The sequence below is a fragment of the Panthera uncia genome, chromosome A2, assembly GCF_023721935.1.
Source record: "Panthera uncia isolate 11264 chromosome A2, Puncia_PCG_1.0, whole genome shotgun sequence".
Lineage (NCBI taxonomy): Eukaryota > Metazoa > Chordata > Mammalia > Carnivora > Felidae > Panthera > Panthera uncia.
The window spans coordinates 162,765,474-162,788,965 of record NC_064816.1 but is presented as its reverse complement, the minus strand read 5'-3'; the positions used below and the strand labels follow the sequence as shown (position 1 = coordinate 162,788,965).

The 23,492-nt window shown below is 49.9% G+C and overlaps 1 protein-coding gene and 1 long non-coding RNA gene across 7 annotated transcripts in view; one reads left to right on the top strand and one right to left on the bottom strand.

Annotated features, from left to right (window-relative positions):
* Positions 1 to 23,492, bottom strand: part of DYNC2I1 (dynein 2 intermediate chain 1) — a 57,701-nt gene that overhangs the window by 7,382 nt on the left and 26,827 nt on the right. For 3 of the 5 annotated variants that reach the window (XM_049642217.1, XM_049642222.1, XM_049642221.1), the window contains 13 exons: positions 22,082 to 22,159; positions 21,303 to 21,519; positions 20,370 to 20,472; positions 17,856 to 17,985; positions 15,643 to 15,754; positions 14,804 to 14,889; positions 13,425 to 13,554; positions 11,118 to 11,290; positions 10,102 to 10,264; positions 4,918 to 5,031; positions 4,761 to 4,822; positions 4,268 to 4,319; positions 1,107 to 1,167 (listed from right to left, as the gene is read on the bottom strand). In XM_049642217.1, the coding sequence (XP_049498174.1) occupies positions 1,107 to 1,167; positions 4,268 to 4,319; positions 4,761 to 4,822; positions 4,918 to 5,031; positions 10,102 to 10,264; positions 11,118 to 11,290; positions 13,425 to 13,554; positions 14,804 to 14,889; positions 15,643 to 15,754; positions 17,856 to 17,985; positions 20,370 to 20,472; positions 21,303 to 21,519; positions 22,082 to 22,159 (1,481 nt within the window). The remainder of the gene's footprint in view (positions 1 to 1,106; positions 1,168 to 4,267; positions 4,320 to 4,760; positions 4,823 to 4,917; positions 5,032 to 10,101; positions 10,265 to 11,117; positions 11,291 to 13,424; positions 13,555 to 14,803; positions 14,890 to 15,642; positions 15,755 to 17,855; positions 17,986 to 20,369; positions 20,473 to 21,302; positions 21,520 to 22,081; positions 22,160 to 23,492) is intronic. The other 2 variants (XM_049642218.1, XM_049642220.1) reach the window with 2 other exon arrangements.
* On the top strand, positions 3,536 to 6,037 carry LOC125930352 (uncharacterized). Of its 2 annotated transcripts, XR_007460167.1 has the most exons (3): positions 3,579 to 4,163; positions 4,264 to 5,066; positions 5,536 to 6,037. It is a non-coding gene; the product is annotated as an uncharacterized LOC125930352 (long non-coding RNA). The 2 variants fall into 2 exon arrangements; XR_007460166.1 differs by lacking the exon at positions 5,536 to 6,037 and having other exon boundaries at positions 3,536 to 4,163; positions 4,264 to 4,491.

Here is a 23,492-nt window from a genome sequence, read left to right as displayed (position 1 = left end):
TACCGGCAGTTTCCTAAACGTGTCTGGTGCTCATGCCTCTGGGCCTCCCGTACACCCTCTCCCTCTGATCGAGCAAGCTCATGGTCATCCTCCCATCTCAGCAGACCCCTCCCCAACTCCTGAGGAGGTTCAGGGAGGGGCCAAGGGCCTGACAAGCCCAGAACCAATCAAGAACCTGGGGTTGGTTCTACAAGGTACCAGGGGACTTTTTTAAATGTAACTGATTCCCTGTAATAACTATACTCAAACCAACTAAAGGCGTTCTGCAATCTCAGAGTGTATACAAATTTATTAACACAACCCAGAGGTGTCTGGCTGATGATGAAGAATCAGGCTAATGTAAAAAAATTTTCAAGGGTAAGTCATATGCTGATAGCCTCCAACTGCAGTAATTGACAAGAAAAAAGAGGCCTGGGAAACAAATCAACATGGAATATAGAAATACCACAAATAATACTTGTCTACTGAATAAGAATTTTTATGTCACATTAAGTTATAGCAGTAAAAGCAGAAATCAAAATTTCTCAAAAAAAAATTCATATTGGTGTTTCTGGTTCCTGAAACTTACCTATTTAACTTCAGAGTTGTATTAAAACTGGATGAAAAATAGTCAAATAGTACCGACTTATAAGATAGAAATTATTATTCTTTTTAAAGATTATTTGTTTTGAGAGAGAGAGAGAGAGAGTTTGGAGGAAGGGTAGAGAGGAAGGGAAAGGGAATCCCAAGCAGGCTCTGCACTGTCAGTGCACAGTCTGACTCAGGGCTTGATCTCATGACCGTGAGATCGTGACCTGGGCCGAAATCAAGACTCAAATGCTTAACCAACTGAGCCACCCAGGCTCCCCTAAGATAGAAATTATTGTAATCAAAGAAAAAAATGTTAGCTCTATACCTGGTAACTGTGTTTATTATACTGACTCATTAATATTAAACTAATTAGCAAATAACTATTTAGCAAAAATACTATGTGAAAAGTTGCATTTTTCAATGCAAACCAGACCATGCATTTACTTTATGTGCAACTCCCTAATGTTATTTCCTTCTGCAGAAGAGGTTTTCGTGAGACAAAGGCAGTGTTCTAACTCAAGGTGACACGGTCTTACCTGTCGCTCAGCTGAATCGTGGCGCTGTGCACCAATTTTATCCTCCCTCCAGGTATTAAACCTAAAAATAGGAAAACCATAAATAAATGTACCTCTTAATACAAGTTAAACCAAAATCCAATTACAGTTGCCTCGAATCATTTTTCATTGCTTAAATATCTGTGTTAGGAAGTTAACGTCAAAACGTGGGCCCATGAAGAGTATTCCCTCCATAATGCAGCCGAGGCTCCTGTACTGCCTTATGAGAAAAGGGCTGGTGGAACCAATCAGGAAGCCTTTACATTTTTAGATTTGATAGAATAAAACAATGGCAGGACACTAAGCAAAACAAAAGCAAAACCAAAAAACCCTGAAGTTCCCAACAGCAATACTTAGCTGCAAATGCGCACTGGTGGTCTCCTCAGGAGCACCTCAGGAGCACCCAGCACAAATGCACAGCACACCTGAAGGCCACCTCTCTGCTGCGGGATGCACAGGGGCACCCGCTCTTCAGTGTCCGCACCCCCTTCCCTGAACCAGAACTTCCCCGGACTCCCAAAGCACTTATGGCCACAACTCGGACCCCTCAGCCATTCACTGGCTTTGCCTCCACCTGTTTCCAATATCCTCCCCCTCTTTTGTAATTATTGCAAAGGAGGTAACTAAAACCTGATGCATATTGAAACCCAAATTCTGGGCAAGGTACTGCCTAGAACCTAGGGAGTGTATAAACCCTAACTATACAGATAAGTTCAACTTACAGCAAAAAGGGCGACTGTAATTACGTATGATGGGTTCTGCCACAGTTCCAAGAATGTTCATGTTGCTGTCACAGACTTGAAAATGACCTCCATTTTCTCCAGCACGCTGTCCTCTTACAAGAACTCCAGGCCTGAGAGTCTCAGCCCAAATGTGACCTCCCCTGGGAAGACGTCCCTGACCTGGGTGCTCGGCCCCTGGGGAGCACTTCTGATCTAGCAGTCACATCAGCGACCGCTGTGGTTTGCATGCCAGCCTCCCCAGGAGACTACACTCCCTGGGGCAGAGCCAGTGGCCTGTCCCCTTGCTTCCCTGGCACCCAAGACAGGACCGAGCCTGTTCAGAGAACTTTCATCGACGGACGAAGGAAAGATGGCAAAGGCTTAGTGCTAACCATGATCTGAGTTCTCCAACCAGCCACTACTGTCATGCACACAGAAGAGCTGGGAGCCACCCCAAGCATACGGACATTTATGGCCAGAGCCTTTCCAGGAAGATCATACCCTCTTTTCCTAAAAGCAAAGTTGAAACGTGGTCAGGGTTTGGGTTAGGGTCCTACAGACAGAGGGAGTCTTTCTATAGCAACATTTAACAATGAAATACACACTGTCCTGCAATAACTTTGGTGTGACTTCCATATTCCTATGAAGTATTTTTATTCCAGACGATTTTGTCTCCACAGAAAGATTATGAACGAACTGTGGGCGGAGACTCTCTAATCCTTACTACCCTCCAAAATTCCTAAAAAAGGCCCTGGTCATAGCACAAGTGAGCAACACAGACAGCCTGAAGCTGTGCTCCACAGGCTGCAGCGCTCTTGGGTCAGGGCAGAGGCCTGGGTGAGCCCAGCCAGGGGTCCGGCCGCACCGTGACTCCATGCTGAAAAGGGGAGGACCACCTCCCCTCTAGAGCTGTCCCGCTGTAACGTTCCGAGACTCTGTGAACCACCCAAAGGTCTCACACAGGCTCAGTATAATGGTTTCGTAATAAGCAGAGAGGCTGCTATAAGAAAACACTGAGAGAAACGTTTACTCTGCCTCAAAACGTTTACCAGTGAAATCAGTGAAGTGATTCTGCCTTGTTCTTAAGGAAGCCAGAGCCCGTGGTAACTTCCAAGGGCCGCCTGTGACACTGACCAGGAAGCCTGCAGCACCAGCTGCACTGACACAGGACAGTGGGAAGAAGATGAGGGTCAGACCCCTGACAGACAGGGTGAAGGGGGCCGGCCACTGGGAAGCAGGCAGGGGGGATAATGATGTGAGGAGAGCGTCCAGGAGCACGAGGCTCCGCTGTCCCCCGGTCCCCAGTCCCCGAGCCTCGCTGGAACTGAAAACCAGATGCCACAGCATCAAAAACAGCAAACTGCTACCGATGAGCCCACTTGTGAGCCAGACCAGGGACCAGGACTCCTCTGAGCCAGACCAGGGACCAGGACTCCTCTGAGCTAGACCAGGGACCAGGACTCCTGCTTACAGGTGCTGCTTGCCACCAGAAACTAAGCCAGATGCCAGAAGCCACAAGCTCCAAACAAGCCCCCAAGGCCCGGTTTTTGACGAGTCTGCTCCAGTTCAGACTCCATGCTAACCCTCCAGCACAAAAACAGGAAGTTCAGCTGTGAGAACCAGACCAAACCAGTCTGAGCCAAGATGGACCCCAGCGATGAACTTTCAGGACTCTCCCCTCATTATGATACTAAAAGCCACACCCAGGGGTGGGGTTTAACATGCTAATTAGACACACGGTGTAGGAAGAAGCACTAAGCATGACCTGTAAGTGCACAAGCCCCCATACACAACCCCGCCCGCCCCCCTCCCTTCCCGCCTGTTCAGACAGCACCCTTTTCCCACCAAAGTTTCTTTGAAGTTCTTGCCAGCCCCTCCTGTGGAGCCAGCCCGAGGACCCTTCGTTCACACACCTTCTTTTTGGAGCACAGGCCCCAGTACAGCCTTGCCTGGGACTCCTGGGGGGGCCTCTCGTCCGGTTCTCCTGCGCAGCGAGCCCAAGGCTGGCTCAGTAAATGCTGCGGCTCCCCAGGCACCAGGACGAACCCTCCACCCACGCCGGGCTCTGAGAGCCCCTGGGGAGTCGTACGGAGGGGACTGACGTGTCAAAACCAAAGGGAAGACGGCCTGAATGTGCGCTCAAGGACTGAGACTCCTGAGTGAACGGAAGGGGCAAAGAGAACAGAGAAGAACGACACAGGCGGAGACAGAAATGAGAACATCGTCAGCTGCAAGCACTATGGCTTAATCACACCGAGGGGCCGATCCACTGGCCGACAAGGTCATGCGATACAGAACGCTAACGTTCCTTTTTCAGGTAGCGAAGTACTTATTTTTCAAAGAGGTTGCCAGTACCTTTCTTTAATCTCCACTCATTCTAGAAAACATTGACTAAAATGAGTTTTTGTATTTCATAGTTACCTAAGTCACTTAGTGAGCCTGCGAGATCTGCCTTCGGTAGTTCAACCACCACCTGCAAACAGAGCGTGGAAATGAGTGTCCGGGCGCCAGGGTGCAACCTAAGCACAGAGCCGCTCCAATCAAGACAGCGTGTGGCATTCGGTGCTGAATACGGACCTGCTCCAGACAAGACTGCTCGCTGCCTTGAGAACTGGTATTTAAATGTCGGGAATCCCTTTCTTTGACCTGTTTTCACTTCTCCTCACTCACACTGGCCAGCGGCGCGGCCCCCAAGACCGCGTCCCCTGCCGCTCCTCGTACTCCCCCACGAACCCCTGTCGGAGGCGCCCAGCCAATCCAGCCGGACCCTCAGTTTTCCCGTCCTAGACAGGCATGTCGCCGTCCGACACTAGGCACGTAGCACCCCCCGGACTCCCACGTAAACTAGCGGCTCAGAGAGCCCGTGCACGCAGTTGGTGCTGCCCTGCATGCGTCCTGGGCACGTCCTACTCACCCAAACGTTGAGAACCCCACTCTCCTCCAGGGAAGCAACGTGGAACGACAAACCTGACATTTCTAGTGGAAACAGAAACAGAGAAATGGCTTGTGAACAAGGAAACCACATTTCGTAACTTGATGCAAGGGTTTTGTGGAGGTGAAAGATCACACACCTTCTTGGGTAGAAAAGGGGGAAAGCACAAAACTCTGTTTTTTGTAGACAGACGTGGAGATGGGTTCTACGGCTTGAACGGGACCGCGGTGGTTTACTGAAGTCAGGAGGCCGTCTAGGGTTTAAAGCACACAGGACCACATGTGAATAGTAAGTCACAAAAGTACAACAGATGTTATGTGGGGTTATAGCCTCCACCAATGCCACAAAACCACAAGTAAGATGATGTGTGGGCCCCGCTTCTGGCACTACCATGAGGCATCACAGACCTCAAAACACCTGTAAGGAGGGAGAGGGGGACGGATTCCAACCAGCCGCTGCGTTTCTGCGGGTCTACAGGCGCGGAGGGCAGGCGTGAGGTTAAGACACTGAGAGGGAGTCAAAGGCAGACAGAAACCAGACAAAAGCGCCCGCAGAGAGTAAATACAACTGCCCGGGCAGGGCCTGGGGGGCCACGCCCCAGCCGCAGGGACGGGCAGAGTGGAAAGTGAAGCCCCACAGGAGGGATGAGCCACAGCAGCACAGGGAGCAGGGACACTCTCCGGCCCCACCCAGAGCGCACCACCCAGTAAAGAAAGGACAATTCACACACTAATGGAATGAAGTTCCTTTGACCTAGAATATCCATCTACCGAATGTGCAAGAGTAAGAAAAAAATCAAGACAAACTCCACTGAGAACTGCTGTAAGAAGAAAATACAAGTGCAAATCAAAGCATTTGAGCAGATGAAAATTCTCTCACCCCCAAACGAGCACTGAACAGAAGCCCAGAGTTCAACAGTCCATGTTGCAGCACCTCGCTTCAAAACGCTTTTGGAAATGTACTTAAAGTAAGCAAGCAAATGAACAAAAACACCTGAAATCAGAAACTCAGTGTAGAAATGGATAGAAAATAACAAGAAATTGGGGCACCTGGGTGGCTCAGTCGGTTAAGCGTCAGACTTCGGCTCAAGTCATGAACTAGCGGTTCACGAGTTCAAGTCCCACGTCGGGCTCTATGCTGACAGCTCAGAGCCTGGAGCCCTCTTCAACTTCTGTGTCTCCCTCTCTCTCTGCCCCTCCCCTGCTCATGCTCTGTCTCTGTCTCTGTCTCTCTCTCTAAAAAATAAATATTAAAAAAAGGAAAAAAAGAAAGAAAATAGCAAGAAATAAGATGGGAGCTGGGGCTGAACCCTGGAAAAAAAACTGGTGAAGAACGGACAAGGTTCCAGTTCACGGAGCTTGAGGAAGGGGGTGGCCTATGCACTGGGGGGACCGCATGCTGGGGGGAGCTGTGCACTAGGGGGACCACACTGGAAGGGGGCTGCCCACTAAACAGATGCCAGCTGGGGGTGGGGAAAATGCTGGAGAGGAGCACACTGGCAGGGTCACATACTGGGGGGCTGTACAGTAGGGGGCCACACTGGGAGGGGGTTGTGCACTGGGTAGGATGTGTACTGGGGAGCCACACTGCAGAGGCACACATTGGAGGGGCCTGCAGGAGGACGACACTGGGAGGGGCCGTGCTGGGGCGAGGGGGTGGCATGCACAGCCTGGGTCAGAAGCTCCATGGTTCTCCCAGCACTGGGAGCTTAGTGAAACTTGGCTGGTTCCAGTGACAATATTTAGCTGGCAAAAGAAAATGAAGGAGGTGTTTTAATAGAGTAACATCTCCGTATATAGTCTAAATTTTTTTTTAATGTTTCTTTTTTTTATTTTTGACAGAGAGAGAGACAGAGGAGGGCAGGGACAGAGACAGAGGGAGACACAGACTCCAGGTGCCCTGCCTGCATATAGTTTAAAAACTATAGTTCAGGGGGCACCTGGGTGGCTCAGTCGGTTAAGCATCTGACTTTGGTCAGGTCATGATCTCACCATCTGTAAGTTAGAGCCCCACGTCGTCTCTGTGCAGATAGCTCAGAGCCTGGAGCCTGCTTCGGATTCTGTGTCTCCCTCTCTCTCTGCCCCTCCCCTGCTCATGTTCTGTCTCTCTCACTCTCAGGGATGAATAGATGTTAAAATAAAATTAAAAAAACATATAGTTCAGTGTTTAGAACATGGTGAATTCAAATATTAATTAGTAACATTGAGAGCAATTAGAAAAAATACACATTTTTAAAAAATGTTTATTTAGTATTGAGACAGAGAGCATGAGCAGGGGAGGGGAAAGGAGACACAGAATCTGAAACAGGCTCCAGGCTCTGAGCTGTCTGCACAGCGCCTGATGCGGGGCTCGACCCCACAAACAGTGAGATCATGACCTGAGCCAAAGTCAGACGCTTAACCGACTGAGCCACCCAGGTGCCCCAAAAACATGCACATTTTTAAAAGCTAACTTTTGTAACAGCATCAAACCCATAAGGTACCTATAACTCAAACATTCTCAACAGCAGCAACATTGCCACCAAAGAGGCAAAAATTGGTTGTCGGGGGGCCAAACAACATTTTGCATGCATTATGAAAATGACTAAAGGGACTGGGGAGGCCAGGAGGGGAGGCTGGAAGGGGGAGCCCACCACTCAGTGTCAATCACAGAACAACCACTGGTTACAGACCCAATATCAGAACCCTCCACAGACAGAACCACCAGGCACGGGCCCCACCAGGGGAAAGTGTGCACTGTGGCTCCTACAGGAAACCCACCACTCCTACAGTTCAGCCAGTGAGACCCCTCATCGCCCTGAACCCCTGCTTTCCTCCAACAGGCTTCCCTTCAAAACGACCCTCCCAACTTCCTCCTTCTCCATAAAATAACGTGCCTCTCGTCTATTGGACTTGCCCATGGTTCTGCCGTAGCATGCTTGTCCTAGACTGCAACTCTCTGCCATTCCCAAATAAACCCATCTTTTACTGGTAAAATAACCAGTAAATGGTATAAAACACAGTTATGCGTATACTGTGTAAACAGATATGCAGCATGTGTCGTATTAAACTCTCATGGAGGGAGACTGGGAACAGAAAGTTTAAAGGTCACTTGGTAAGAAATGAGAAGACGAGCCACAGCCTGGGAAAAATACCAGCAAAGACACCCCTGATAAAGGACCGTTACCCCAAAAAAACCCCAAACCAAACAAAACCAAAAAACCAAAAAACCAAAAACAAACAAACAAACAAACACTCTTAAAACTCAACAATAAGAAGGCAACAAATCACTGTTAAAAATGTGCGAAACACCTGAAAGGACACGTCCCTGAAGAAGACACACCGTGGCAGAAAAGACTACGAAAAGTCTCCATTTGTCATATATCATCAGGCAACGCACATTAAAACCACAATGAGACACAACTACACACCCATCTGAATGGCTAAAAACCTGGTAGCACGGTGGGCACCTGGGGCTCACAGTTTGCTGGGACTACAAAATGGTCCAAGCAGCGTGGTACAGGCCCCTTGATGCACGCTCTATTCACAGTCGCCAACAACTGGAATTAACCAAATGCTCATCACCCGGTGGGCGAGTCAACAACATGGTACACGCAGTGGAGGAGTGAGCTGCTGGTGTACAGAGCAGCACCACGACCCATACATGCAGGATGCTAAGTGAAAGAAGCCAGACTCAAGGATCTGCATTCGCATGGTTCCATTTATTCGACATCCGGAAAAAGTAGAACTATGGAGACAGAAAACTGATTAGTGGCTGGTGGGAAAGGGGAGATGGGAAACCAAGTGCAGGTGGAGTACAGGGCAGGAACAGAAAGAAAGACACACTGAAGACAATGGGGTCTGAGCGCAGGCCCTGCCATGAAGTTAGTGTGACCGGGGACAAGCTTCTGCTCCCCCTGAGCAGAGGGGAAGCAAGCCAAGACAGGCATTACGCAATCAATGTCTGCAAAACACCGGGGCTACTGAGGAAGCCCCAGAACACAGAGTGTCTACCAAGGCTTGGTGGTTATGGTGGTCAAGTATGGTGGTGGTTGTGGTGATTGGTTGCTGTGCTGGTTGGTTGTGGCACTTGGTTATTGTGGGTGGTTGTGGTAGTTGTGTGTGGTTGTGGTAGTTGGTTGTGGTGGTGGCTGTGGTGGGTGGTTGTAGTAGTTTGTTGTAATGGATGGTTGTGGTGGGTGGTTGTGGTAGTTTATTGTGGTGGTTGTGGTCGTCTGTTATGGTGGTTGTAGTGGGTGGTTATGGTAGCTGGTTGTTGTGGTGGGTGGTTGTAGTAGTTGGTTGTGGTAGTGGGTAGCTGTGGTGGTTGTGGTGGTTGGTTGTGATGGTTGTTGTGGTGGGTGGTTGTGGTAGTTTATTGTGGTGGTGGGTGTCTGTTATGATGGTTGAGGTGGTTGGTTGTGATGGTTGGTTGTGGTGGTTGTTGTGGTGGGCGGTTGTGGTGGTTGGTTGTGGTAGTTGGTTGCTGTGGGTGGTTGGGGTGAGTAGTTATGGTAGTTGATTGTGGTGGTGGTTGGTTGTGGTAGTTGGTTGTGGTGGTGGGTGGTTGTCTGTTATGATGGTTGAGGTGGTTGGTTGTGACGGGTGGTTGTGGTAGTTGGTTGTTGTGGTGGGTGGTTGTGGTGAGTGGTTATGGTAGTTGGTCATGGTGGCTGTGATGGTTGGTGGTGGTAGTTGGTTGTTGTGGTGGGTGGTTGTGGTGGTGGTTGTGATGGCTGGCTATGGTGGTTGGTTGCTGTGGGTGGTTGTGGAAGTTTGTTGTGGTGGTGGTTGTGGTGACCGGTTGTGGTGGTTGGTTATGGTGGTGGTTGTGATGGTTGGCCGTTGTGGTGAGTGGCTGTGGTCGTTTGTTGTGGTGGGTGGTTGTGGTGGTTGGCTGGGGTGGTTGGCTGTGGCTGCAATGGCATGGCAGGAAGGATTCCTGTTAATCTAAAGATCTTGGCAGATGCAGATGTTCAGGATTCTTTCATCCCCCAAGAAGTGAATAACTTGCCATGTACTTTAAGCATTAGGGGGGTTAACTAAGCCATGGAACACACACATACCGACATGCCTTAAGCTAATTTAAAACTAAAAGTTATTTCATTGAGAACTGGAATCCAGAAATTAACATGAAAGAGCATTCCAATCTTGTTGGCCACCAGCTAAGCAGGGCCTAGGTGGATTTTTGTTTTTACTATTTGCCAAATGCCTCTTTTGCTTGTAGGTCAGACCCCACCCCCTGGGGCAATCTGAATGAATAAATTCAAACAAACTACAGATGTTCCTAAAATCTGTCACGGCTTTTCTAGAAGACACCGGACAGGCAGGTGGGTGTCACTGACCAGTAGAAAACGTTGCTGTCCTGAACGTCCAGAAGCAGTCACCCAGCTTCACATAGTGATGTATTCTGGAGTCTTCTCGTAGGTCCCACACGAGGACTGAGCCGTGCACTGTTCCGGCAAACAGTAAAAACGCTTTAAGAGGGCTAAAGCAGCAACACGTGACCTGGAATGACACACACAGAAAGCCGGAGTCTGAAAACATGAGGCCACGGTCACAGAAGCACCAGCCCTCTCCATTTCCCATGCTGCCCCCGTGAACCCTCCACCTGGAAGCTGGGGTTCACAGTAGCAGGCGTGAGTCCGCATCAGCGCCAGGTGGAAAGCGGGGAGGATGAGCCACCCTCGCGGGACTGGGGGGCACAGACACGGGGGCCTCGCACACAACAGGGCACCACAACCCCTCTCCATTTAACCCAAGTAGCCGGGCCCAGGATGGCAAAGCTCTCTTTCGTCATTTTATTTATAACCTATATTATAAAACCTGCCTTTTGAGCCCCGAAACCTGACACCTATAAGTTAGTCTTTCCGCCAGCCTTGGTGAGAATGGAGGACTCTGAGGTCAAGGAGCAGATGAACAGGAAAATGCAAAAGGCCGGCTCTCCCACTGTACCCGTGTGGAGCTCGGCCACAGCCCTGGTGATGAGGAGCTGGGAGAGGCAGGAGACCGAAGACTCCAAAAACCTTAAGCCCGTTAAGAAACCCCTAAAATATCCATGACTCAAACAGTGCAAGCCAACAGGACACTTTTGGGGTCCCAGAGCCATGCCGAGGGTGGCCGGCATCTTTATCCCCAATGGAAGGCCGTGATAACCCTGGATCTCTTCAGTCTTTGTTGATCCTTTAAGAGTTTCTAGAGTCAAAACAGACACGTGCACGTGTCCCGTCACACCTGCACATAGCGAAGGATGGCCAGGGAGAGAAAGAAATGACCTTGAACGTCCCTGTAGTCCTGTGTTGCTGGCCCCCTGACACCCCACCCCTCCTCTCATACAAACCTACAACTTCCGGAGCTGTACCTCTGACTCACATATCAGGACCTTCTGCGGCCCTGAAGGCTGCCAGATATCCCACACACACAGCACGTATCTGCCATCCAGCGCGGGATCAAATGCTGCTCCAGGCGGCCCGTGGACAGATACCACTGTCTGCCTCTGCACCTGAGAGGCACATAAGCAGGACACTTTCCGATCTGGGGGGGAAAATGAGAAAAGTACTTCTGCATTTTAGTGTCTTCCAGAATCCATGTTCAATTAACACACTTAAAAATATTCAAATAGGGGCACCAGGGTGGCTCAGTCGCTTACGCGCCCAGCTCTTGATATCGGCTCAGGTCACGAACCCACAGTCATAAGATCGAGCCCCACATCCGGCTCCACACTGAGCGTGAAGCCTGCTTGGGATTCTCTCCCTCTCTTTCTCTCTCTCTCTGCCCCTCTGCTGCTCCTGCACTAGACTCTCTCTCCCTCTCTCAAAATAAACACTTTTTTTACAAATATTCAAATAAATACCCCCTTAATGAAGAAACAAACATAATCCTCTCAAAGCGGCCCGTGCCTGAAATCTGGGTTTTATCAAGTGGCCTCTTCCTGAAAAAGGCTCAAGCGGGCCTCAAGGTTTTACTAACGTTCGGTGCAGGCCACGCTTTATCTACTAGCTACTCCCAGAGAACCACGTCACCCGGAGGTGACCTAGAGTCAGGTCACCTCAGTGGGTCCCTTTCATGCCTTGCTGAGACTCTCGGTGCGTGTGGCTTTCACACAGCAAGGCCATTTCACACCAGCTGGCCCGGACACTCCCTCTCCTCCCAGCTGTGTTTTCCTTCCCCCTGTGACGAGTCACATTCACTTTTTCTCCAGCTTTTGTCTGTGTGACACCCCCCCCCCCGCCACCGGAGGGCAGGACTTCCGTCCACTTAGATGAAAGAAAGTGCAGGCCAGTGTTGGCCACATCATTCTGTGGCAGGTGTGTGAACAGTGAGGACAGCACTGCCCGGATCCGTGAGGGGAACAGACTGGGGCATAATGTGACCAAGTCCCAGGTTCACAGGTGAGACAACTCCTCACTCTGTCAGACATCTGTCATCTGATCCCATTTTCCTTCTGGTATCTCAAAATCCATGCCACTGGAACACAAAACAAACAAGAAAAACCGCCACACTGTTCACACGGCCAACTCGCACCCACCACACCAAGGGGCCCTGTCCTGTGAGAACAAACGTGCCTCATGTGTCTCTCACAAAGGGTTCTAGATGCATGTATATAACCCAAGCTCCCTCTGGTTTTGTAAAGCTGCTGTCACTCACCAGCTCCCAGAAAAAGTACATCTTTCACTCCCATTTACTGGGATGAGGAGGGGTGTGGGAGTGTGAACATGCATGTTTTGAACACTGTAGATACAGTGATTCCCTATTTTTCCAGTAAAGTAACTCTTACCTTTTAAAAACAAAAAACTCTAAAGAACATGAGTTGTTGTTTTTTTAACTAATAATTCCACTTTTGTTAATGTTAAATGCAAAGGAACAAACGTGAATCGAAATGTCTAAACAGCAGGCAGGACAGAAGAAACATCTAGATCAAGTGGCACCCAGGCTTCCCCCAGGCCTGGGAGCACCCGGCGAGGCCGGCCGCTGGCCTCCCCGAGTAAAACATGGAGTTTTATTTGCTGTCAGCTAGAACTCTGAATACATTTTTATTCTTTCTACGAGGCACACTATTTCTGTGTAAGTACGGCACAATAAACAAACTATTTAATAAACTAAACGAATAGCCTTCCTCTCCCTCCTCACAAAGACCAGGACCAGGGTGGGGCCACCGCCTCACCAGCCGGAACCAAAGCAAAGAGGTGACCAGCTCAAGAAACAGAAATGTGGCCATGCAAATGCAGCTTGTTTGAAGTCACTGAGACGGTCCCACGTGCGTGGCGGCCGGGCGTCCTCTGCTCAGCACGTGGTGCCCCGGGGCCAGCGGAGGGCGCTCACTGAACACCCCCTCGTGCAGCTCCCCAGGGCCCCCCCACTCCAAGAAACCAAGAGAAGCCCAGGAACAGGACTGAAAAAGAAATACGATTTCAAACAAACACACAGAACCTCAGCTTCCACTTTTAACTATGGCACCACACCCCCCCCCCCCCCCCCGCCATCGCCTCCGGCGGGTGTCCACGTGACTCTAACGCACATTTACACAAAAACCGACCTTGCCCGTCAGAGTTCACAGATGCCGAATCTAATTCCCATGATGCTAACACAGGATGCCACAGTAAAGACGGTTATTCCAGCAGAAACGCTGGGGATTAGACTTAAAAGCGCGCGGAGGTCAGCCCCTTACTCTGGAGGAACGGCAGGCTGGTATTCAGCTGGGAGGCGCTGTCACTGATACGCAGGGCGCTGTCCTGTGCTGCGGGGCTCCAGCTGGGCTCCGCTGCCATACGGTCCTCTTCCAGCAAAACCGCAATCACCTTTCAGAGACAGTGAACGGTCTCTCGTGAACATTTCGAACGTATTCACTCTCACGAGAAAAAAACAAAACACACAAATCATAACGTTGTGCCTCCATCTCTGAAAACAACTGTTTAACTCCAAGGCATCACGGAGATGAACAGAATGAAACTTCAAACTAGGTTGCCCTTTCCGAGCAATAACAGAAACTAACAGGTAAAGTTCCATTAATGTGAACCCCACAGGACAGCCGTTATTATTTAACGTTAGATGTCATTTTTTACGGTAAACACCGTGCTAAAAATAACAGGAGGAAAAAGGCTGGCCACCTCCGTTGTCTTGTCTAAGAAAGGGCTGTAAAGAATGTCGTACACACAGCACGCTGACTCCCGGGGCCCCATGAGGACACACTGAGCAGGAAGTCAACGGAACAGCTCTAATAGGTCACGTGTAGGGTGATGACGGGAAAGGGAGACATGGCAGATTCAGGAGACCTGACGGGACCAGCGGGGAGGACGAGCCGCAGAAAACGAAGGAGAGCTGGGAGGGCCAGGCCGGCCCTGACCCCTGACCTGGCCCACTCTGTCCTCACTCACCCCTACTCCAGCCCAAGCCCCCCGCTTCACCCTGCTCACAACGGCTCTCCTCGTCGCTCCCCGTGAACTCACCCTAAAATTTAAAATTACGTCGGGAGTACGATCGATCTCCCACGGCAAAGACTCTCTCCGTAACACAGCAGGGGGAGGGAGTGACTACCATACGTCCAGATGGAAGATGGACACAGGCTTACTCCAAACCCACACTCGCTGCTGACACAGACACAGGAGACAACTGAGGAAACAGGAGTGACTTCCTTCCTGATGCTTCTGAGGAGTACTGCTATTGTAAGAGCCTCGCCCTGAAGCGAGTCCCCTGTGTGGGGACTGTGGCCTGCGTAGAAACAGCTGGGGGTGGGCGGGGTGAGGAGGGGCTCCCATGAGACCACCAGCCATGAGGTGACAACTAAAATCGGACGTGGGCTTCAACAGACCCTTCCCTTCATCTTTGTGTATATTTTGTAAATTTCCACAATCAGTTGAAAAGTTATGAATTTACTAATTTCAAACACCCTAGTGTATGCCTTGACCATTTAATATTATTTGTTTGACAAATTAATATTACTATCTGTTTTTTAGTCTGTATTTATTTTAAAATGTAAGCAGCTGACACGCACGTGTGGGACACGTGCCCGCGGGGGCCAGGGTGCGATGGACACAGGGCAGCGCGTACCTGGCAAGCGGCCCGAAGGAAGCGGGACAGCCTGGGCGTGTTGACCTTCGGGGCACCAGTGTCACAGGGGTCTCCGCTGCCACTCCCTAAAGAGACCAGGCTGTGCTGAACCAACCGACTACCATCACGTTTCACACACCTTAGGGTTCAAAGAGCTGTTAGAAACGAATGCTAAGAGCCCTGGAGGGAAAAGTCGAAGAATTTTACATTGCATTCTCTAGATCTACCGCGGTGTTTTCAAACACAACTGCATCTTGTTTTACAGAAAGTCTGTACGCAGGACCCTACTGAAATGCAGCAAGGAGAATAAAGGCATCAATGCAATCATTACATAAGTCTCATGTTCGGGTCCCCTCTTTTCTCTCCACACAGCTCACCTGAGGAAAGCGGCGGCTGGGGCCCCAGCCGCAGGGTCACGTCCTGGGAAAGCAACTGTTACCAAGCAGGACGGCGTGTATCCTTTGGGCCTTCCCTCTGTACCAGGCGACACGCCTGCAGACTGCACCTAATACATGAGGGCAGGCTGGTCCCAACTTAAGAGCAGAAAGGGCTCCAAAGCCCATTTACAAGTGCTTGTTTGGAACGTGGACTCTCCCGATGTTGAGGAATAAAAGTGTTATAAACCCTGGTCAAGACCCAGACTGGGCCTCCAGCTCCGCACTAAGGGTAGTGGTTCCCTAAAGCTTGTAGAGAATACTGGGTGTTGCCCTTGTCACACACTAGCCACCCAACCCAAGAGAAAGGTCTAAGAAGAAAGGACAAGAAAGGTCATGAACACAATACCAAAATTAATGTAAAGACACGGCCCTTTCAACGGTCAAGAGCAAAGGCTTGCTCACCCCCTGACACGGCCGTGCCCTCTCCCGGGTGCTGGCTCCACACTCCCCTGGTCTCTACCTCTTCGGTCTGGGTGTCTCTGTCGACATTATCTTCATTGTACTGAACATATGCCTTAACAAAAAGATACGCTGGAATTAGCACCACACCTCAACTTCAGAGCAATTTCTCATTACTGGAAAAAAATTAAAAATGGTAAAGTTAATAATGAGTCTTCTTGCTTTCCCCAAAAGTATCGAGACATAAATAACCATCTTGCAAAGACCACTTGGGTCTCAAATGTTTTAGAAAGTCACCCCAGACTGTCAGGTAGACCAGCGAAGGGTGCTGGAAGGGACGCAGAGTCCCCAGTCCTAGGAGGGAAGGGTGAGGCACCAGCTGGAGGCAAGAACAGTGATGACGCGAAAGCTGCACATTAAAACCCTGGAGCTCAAGGTCCTGACCTCGTGGCTTCCAAGGCCTTGGGGCTGACAGACCCAGAGCCCGCGGCCCTCCTCCACCCCACCCCGGGAACCCCTAGACTCGACATGATGCATGCACACTGAGGGCACAGGCCCTCCCCAGACAGAGAAAGGCTGCCCCGAGTTTCCCACAAACCTCGGAGGGTCAGATGACCCCCTCCCAGTCTGGGGAAGGAGTTCCCCCAAGGGTCGGAAGCACGACCCTCAGAGACCACCCCGCAGCACCCCAGCCCCTCCCAGCTCCTCCCAGCCCGGAGAGACCAGTAACATCCAAACCCAAAGCAACCCGGGCGGTTCCAGCCTGGTTCCAGCGGGGAAGCTGACGGCTCTCCCACCTGGAGAGTGAACTTTCCTTTCAAGAAACTGCTCCGTGATGGCTACTTCCCTCCCGCCATCCTTAGTCTTTATTCGAGCGCAGGTCCCCCCCACTTAAGTCTTCCGGCAGGAATCCAAGGGCTTGGACCTCTGTCCACACAACACAGACACTCCCTTATCCAGGGCAAAACAATTTAGCTTTGGTTTGGAAACAGTGCCCCCTGGGGGTGCCTGGGAGGCTCCTCCGGTGGTTGAGTCTCGGACTCCTGATTTCAGGTCGGGTCATGATCTCAGGGTTCCTGCAATCGAGCCCCGAACTGGGCTCTGTGCCGACAGCATGGAGCCTGCTTGGGATTCTGTCTCTCTCTATCCCTCTCTCTGTCTGCCCCTCCCCTGCTCACGCATGCATGTTCTCTCTCAAAAGAAATAAGTAAACTTAAAAAAAACAAAAAGAAAATACTCCCACCTAGCACAGCAACATCCTATCCTCTTAGAACCTACTGGCTCTGCAAAACCAAACACAACTCGGGTTTCCAACAGGTACGTGCTTCGGCAAAGATCATTTTGTTCCTAATAGCTGTGAGATGAGGACGATGAGCAAAGAAGCTAAATACTCCACTGCAGGCCTAAGGGAGCCATCTGTGAAGCCAGCTTTCCGAGCTTCACCCTGTGACCTTCTTCCCGCCACCCTGTGACAGATGGCGACCACACCCCAGACCCGCTCACTGCTGACGCCATCGGGGACAGAAGGATAACCTAACACAGGCACCCACTCACTGCTGACGCCATCGGGGACAGAATGGATAACCTAACACAAGCACCGCTCACTGCTGACGCCATCGGGGACAGAAGGAACCTAACACAAGCACCGCTCACTGCTGACGCCATCGGGGACAGAACGGAAACCTAAGAGGTGATTCCTGACTTCAGACACTTTACAACCCTGCTGGGAGGTCGGACGGCTCTGTAACTAGTTGTGCGGGGTGGGTAGAGAGCTCCGGAATAAGAGAGAGGTACAGCGTAAGTCCTGAGGGAAGGAGTCCCCTAGAGAACAGACGCGGGCGATGAAGCACCCACAGGTAAATGAGAGGAAGGCCAACAGGGACGGGGGCCTGGCACCCGGAGACCTGCGTGGGAGGGCGGGTGGAACGCGACAGACGTAACGTTCTGCCAGACTTTAAATAAACCATCTGCAAGTCTGGGAGCGTGCCCCGTCCCACGTGGGCCATACACCCCTGCTCTGGAGCCCTGGGAACGCCTGCACGGGCTCCGGGTTAGTGAGAGCCACGTGACAAAGGGGTCCCTTCTTCCTCAAGTCCACCCCCTCCACACACCACCCCCAAGCTCTAGCGTTCGGAGACGAGACACGGGGCGGCTCAAGTACACCTTAGTGTGCGCCACCTGCATTCCGTCACCCCGTGAATACGTCTTATACTAACCTGCTTGGTGTTTTTTCTCCCGAAGTTTCTGATATACATGTCATACTCATTTACTGGTGGTAGGTCCAAGAGAGAGAAAGTGAGTGAAAAATCCAAGTCAATGAGCCGAAGCAGTTTTGTACTGCGTGCCCTTCAAAATTGGAAACGAGACAAAAGTTAAATTGAATAGGATGCAAAGGGAAGGACAGAGAGAGTGCAAGGAACCTTATGATCAGATGTAGGTAGCCGTCAAAGACCGAGTTTTTGTGTGGGTGTGAGTCTGAGGTATTTAATAGTTGTTAAAAATAACACGGTCATGTGCATCAACAATGCGAAAACAGAACGAACCAAATTTTGATTCTTCTAATTCAGTGCACCTGAGTGAACACAAAATAAAGTTACAATATGTGCACTCTAGAAATTTCATGGACAGCAATTACTTTACTCCATGAATTGATGTCTCAACCAGAAGGGTTACATTCTGTGATGTCACCTGGGCTGTGGCCAGAGCACAGCTGGCCCGGCGTGTGCTGTCCTTTAGGCCACTCTTCCGAGATGACCAGACAGGACGTGGCCACGCATCACATGACCCGGCCCGTCGCCCCTCCTGCCCGGTGAGGCTGCCAAGACACTGCTGGCACATGGTTCCCTCTGGCCTCCTCCTTCCAGCCGCCCTAACGTGGCATGCCCGGGACCAGTCCCTGTCTTCACTGCTCACCCCCAGTGGAATACGAGCTCGGCCTGGGCACAGTTTCCTTTCTTTCCTTTCTGTGATTTCCACACAGGTGCTGATCAGTCTGCAGGTGGTGAATGGTCCTCCACCACCTGGGCACCTTGCAAAGGAGATCTGCCCCTTTCTTCCTTGTGCACCCATTTTGGGCTTTGCCAGTAACTGCCACCTTTGCATAACCTTATTCTCTGACCACTGTCACCATCTTCCCAAATTATTGTCTCCAGTCCCCCATATTTAGTGTAATTTCTGAGCTTAAAAAATGCATGTAATATGTGTACACATGAGGTATCACGATATGGTAACGTCCCAGGACATGCTGCCTGATGTCAGGACCACGAAAACTAGGGGCAACCTGTACCCACTTAGGGCCCCTCCCTGACGCACCCCTAACCCCTAGAGCCCATGACAATCACTATACAGAACTTGGAAATATTCATCTTCTTGCTTTGTAAAATATAGTTTTATCTTACCTTTATATAGATGCCTAAACATATATATAACTTCATACACACACACACACACACACAAATATATATATATATATATACACACACACATATATACAACCTTTATATACATGCCTAAACATAAGAACACTGTGTGGTTCTGACTGTTTCTGAATTTATAAAAATTATTTTAAACCAGGGGCGCCTGGGTGGCTCAGTCAGTTAAGCGGCCGACTTCGGCTCAGGTCACGATCTCGCGGTCCGTGAGTTCGAGCCCCGCATCGGGCTCTGGGCTGATGGCTCAGAGCCTGGAGCCTGCTTCCAATTCTGTGTCTCCCGCTCTCTCTGACCCTTCCCCGTTCATGTTTTGTCTCTCTCTGTCTCAAAAATAAATAAACGTTAAAAAAAAAAAAATTTTTTTTTTTTTAATTATTTTAAACCAGATGGAGTATCCAAGACTTGAATGAGATTAAAGGAAAAACAAACCCTAGCCATAGTGGCAAAAACTGGTTTTACTTACCTCAATAGGAGGTCCAAAATATGAGGACAACAAAAATGATGTGAAAACTTATTATTCATGATTTATTTGTTCATTCAGGAAAGTTTACTGAGCACCTACTAAGGCTATGTACTGAGCTAGATAGTATGATGGATTTTAAACAGTTTTTAAAAACATATTTAATTTTTACATTTACTCCTAAATCATATTTGAGTTTAATATGATAGACCCTTGACTTGAGCCTACCTCCTCTGACTTTCATAAATTTCTGACTGTACAGATTCGTAAATGTACGGTAATTATAAGCTTGGACTGTGACGTCTTGTAGTCCTGAGTTCAAAACTCAGCTCCACCACTCACCAGATGTCAACCTGGAGCCTCACTTTCCTCATCTACAAAATGGGGCTGCAGGGGCGGAGCCAAGCAGTTACCACACAGGGAGCACAGTGCCTGAGGCACGGAAGGAAAGTCACACTCAGTACGTGTCACCGACCCTTCGTACCCTTAACCGTCCCAGGTTTCTCAGCTTCCTCATCCGAGGAACTGATGCACTAGGCGATGGACCTCGAGTGGGAGCGGCCCCCGGACAGGCAGAAGGGTCCGCTGCGTTCAGAGAATGCGCGACTGTGACCCTGTGGCAGCCAACCTAGGGCAAAGCCCCCAGGTGCCGCAGGAGAAACAGAGGTGCACACACTTAACTAGCAACATGGTGTCTGAACGTGGACAAGCGGAGCACAAATCTAAAAATGTACCTAAAGTCCGTAGTGAAAGTAAGAAAGAAGGCCTCTATTTTTTTTTTTATGTTGAAGTACATTAAAATTCCATTAATACCCTTCACAAATTCCCAACACACCTACTTTTGCTTAAGGGCCTGAGTCCGACTCTTCTGTCGGCGTGAGGCTGTCGCAAAATCCATGAAAATTCCACAAACAGGGGCTCTGGAAGGGGAACTGTTTGCATCTAAACAAAAAAACAACAAAAAAAGCTATTTTGTACAACTGAAGCACTTCTTTCACACAGGACAGCTTCCCCGGCTTCAGAGACACTGGTTTCTCTACAAACTCTGGAGAACGTTCTATACGTCTGCACTGGCCATCTCAGTTTTGCTACCTCTGCAGCAGGATGCAAAACAGGAGCATAAGAAGCTCTCTGCCTAACTTATGCTCGGATGACTATATTAACTGCTAATCATAATTAGTTGTATTAATTACTAATTATTACTTATTCTCTTTCAGTGACTTTAAAATATTTACTCCTACTTTTAAAATATTTATCATGTGGAGATACCAAGAATTTTTGAGCTGGACACGTTTCTAATTTTGCACAGGAAATCCGAGAAAGAAGGGCTCACTTAGGAGTGTTCGAGACCGGTTCGGAGGGCCACATTCCTGAACCCGTCTCCCCGAGCTGGCCCTGGGCTCTGCTGCCCCCACCCTGAGCCTCCTGCTGACACGCTTTCCTTGTGGAAGGTCAAAGACAGTGGCCTCAGAAAACAAGGGCACGTGCTGCAGACGGGGAAAGGGGAGCAGGGCCGCGTCCAGGACTGGCGCTTCCTGCCTGAGCACCCACAGGCTGACACGTGCTCACAGCCACCCGCAGGCTGCAGGCGCTGACCAGAGGCCGCGTGCAGCTGTTTTCCCCGAAGACAGTCCCTATCACACGTTACGGTCGCCTGGCATCGTCGTGGGAGCACGGGACACTCACACATCTGCCACCTAAGATTAGAAGAATTCCACCCACAAGGACCGTGCAGGCTCGGGCACCCACTGTCCCCTGAGACAGATGCGCACCTGTCTCTGCCTCCCTCTCACCCTCCGTCAGACCTCGCTTCTGAGACAGTTTGCAGGACAACTCGCCAATCCTTTCGTTTTCTGCGTTAATGGCTTCCTGAATTTCTTGTATCTCCTTTTTTCTAGCCAGAGGAAGCTCTTCGATTTTCTCTTTTGGTTCCAGTTCATTTGACACATCATCATCTCCATCACAAACCTCAAAGTCATCTTCGTAGTCCTACAAACGATAATTACACCCTGGAACCTTTAAGACAAACCGACCTTAAACAACACTCATATGAAACAAAACATGCAAATTAGAACTTAAAACAGACAAAATTCTCATTATGGCTAAGAAAGGTTTTTATAGTTAACTGATTTCAACACCACTGAGCTATAAATCTGTATGGACTGCTGCCTTATTCTCTAAAAATGAACTGCACTGTATAGATTTACATACACAGACAGCTCTTAACAACAGAAGCACGCAAACGTTTTTGTGCTGAGAATGTGAGAGTGTAAGTAAATACACACACTCCACTCACACGTACATTCACTCAAACATACACACACATTTGGATGCCGTGCACTTAATGGGTTAAACTGTAAAATCACTCAACCCCATCACCTGGTGGCACTGACAGGCGCCAGCACCTGTTATTGGTAACAAGCCTAAATGAAACACAGGTGGAGTAAAAGTAGCAAAGAGAGAGAAATGAAGCCATTAAGTTACTGTACTTAAGCAAATTTTAAGAACAAATTATTTTTAAGCTGAGAAAAATTTTAACTGTTATACAAACTTCAAAATCATCTTCCAAACAAGGTGTATATTCATCAGTTCCAGCATTTTCTATATCAGTGTCTTCCTTTTCAATTTCCTGGAGGCAAAAACCAAACACATAACAAAAAAATTCAATAGCAAATTTGAATTTTGCAAATAGATTGGGAAAATATGTTTTCTAAGATTCATTTAATGTTGCTAACTTTAAAATGTAATTAAATTTTTTTTTAATGTTTACTTATTTCTGAGAGAAAGGGTAGACAGAGCGTGAATGGTGGAGAGGCAGAGAGGGAAGGAGACACAGAATCCGAAGCAGGCTCCAGGCTCCGAGCCGTCAGCACAGAGCCCGACGCGGGGCTCGAACCCACGAACCGCGAGATCGTGACCTGAGCCGAAGTCGGACGCTGAACCGACTGAGCCACCCAGGCGCCCCAATTTTAAAATGCATTTATAAACCTAACACAACCTAACTGCAAATTCTTTAAGAAATACCTCGCTAACCAGTATGACCATAAAGAGACAAAAGCTAATGAACTCGTCCTTTCTGAGAAAGCGTACAATTCTGACGAGATGTGTAACAGGGCGTTCTCAGAGCATCCCTGTTCTCTTCACGGAGGGCAGACAGGCTGTGCCAACACTGGCCCCGCAGACCCAGAGCGCTCCTGCCTCGTGGCTTCGCCCTCCAGGCCTGGGGCTCACCAGGGGGATTCTCCAAGTCCTACAGTGGGAGGCGTGCCCCGTCGGGCTCTGGGGGTTTGGGAGGTGAGCTTAGATCACCCTAAAGCCACCCTGGTCTGGATCTTCAGGACAGTAAGAGGCTACCAGGAAAACCAAATAGAAACATATTCCGGGTTTCCAGGATAAGAGGGGAGCAAAAATGAAATACGTGTTTAGAAAACTCGTCCTTCCCACCCCGAAGCCATTCCTCCTCTTGTCCACATCCTACCGACCCGCAACACAGCACCTCCGTGTCACGCAGGCACAGATAAGGCACTTCCCCCACCCCTCATCCTCAGCCCAGCAAACCCTCCCTGCCGCACGCCCTCCCGTTCACTCAAGCACAGAGACCCTCTGGGAGAGAAATGTGACCACAGCACACCCACGTCCACACCTAGGTAGCCCCACCCTTGCTGGAGGGCGCCCCCACAACAAACGTTCCCCAGAAGCGTTCCAGCTCTGATCCCAGGGGGAGCAAGCGCACCAATAAAGGGGACCCTCTGGGCTTGGGTGCAGAGGGGCAGGACGACGGTGGGAAAGAAATGATCCCCAGGTTTTCACGGGTGAAAACTGGGCGGATGCTGGCACCTCAACCAGAAGAGGCACAGAGGTGGGGGAGGGAGTCCATGGGGAAGGTGGGAAGCATGGCTTGGACGTGCTGAGCGTGAGGAGGACGGCAGGGCCAGCCAGGAGGAGGAGGACGGCAGGGCCAG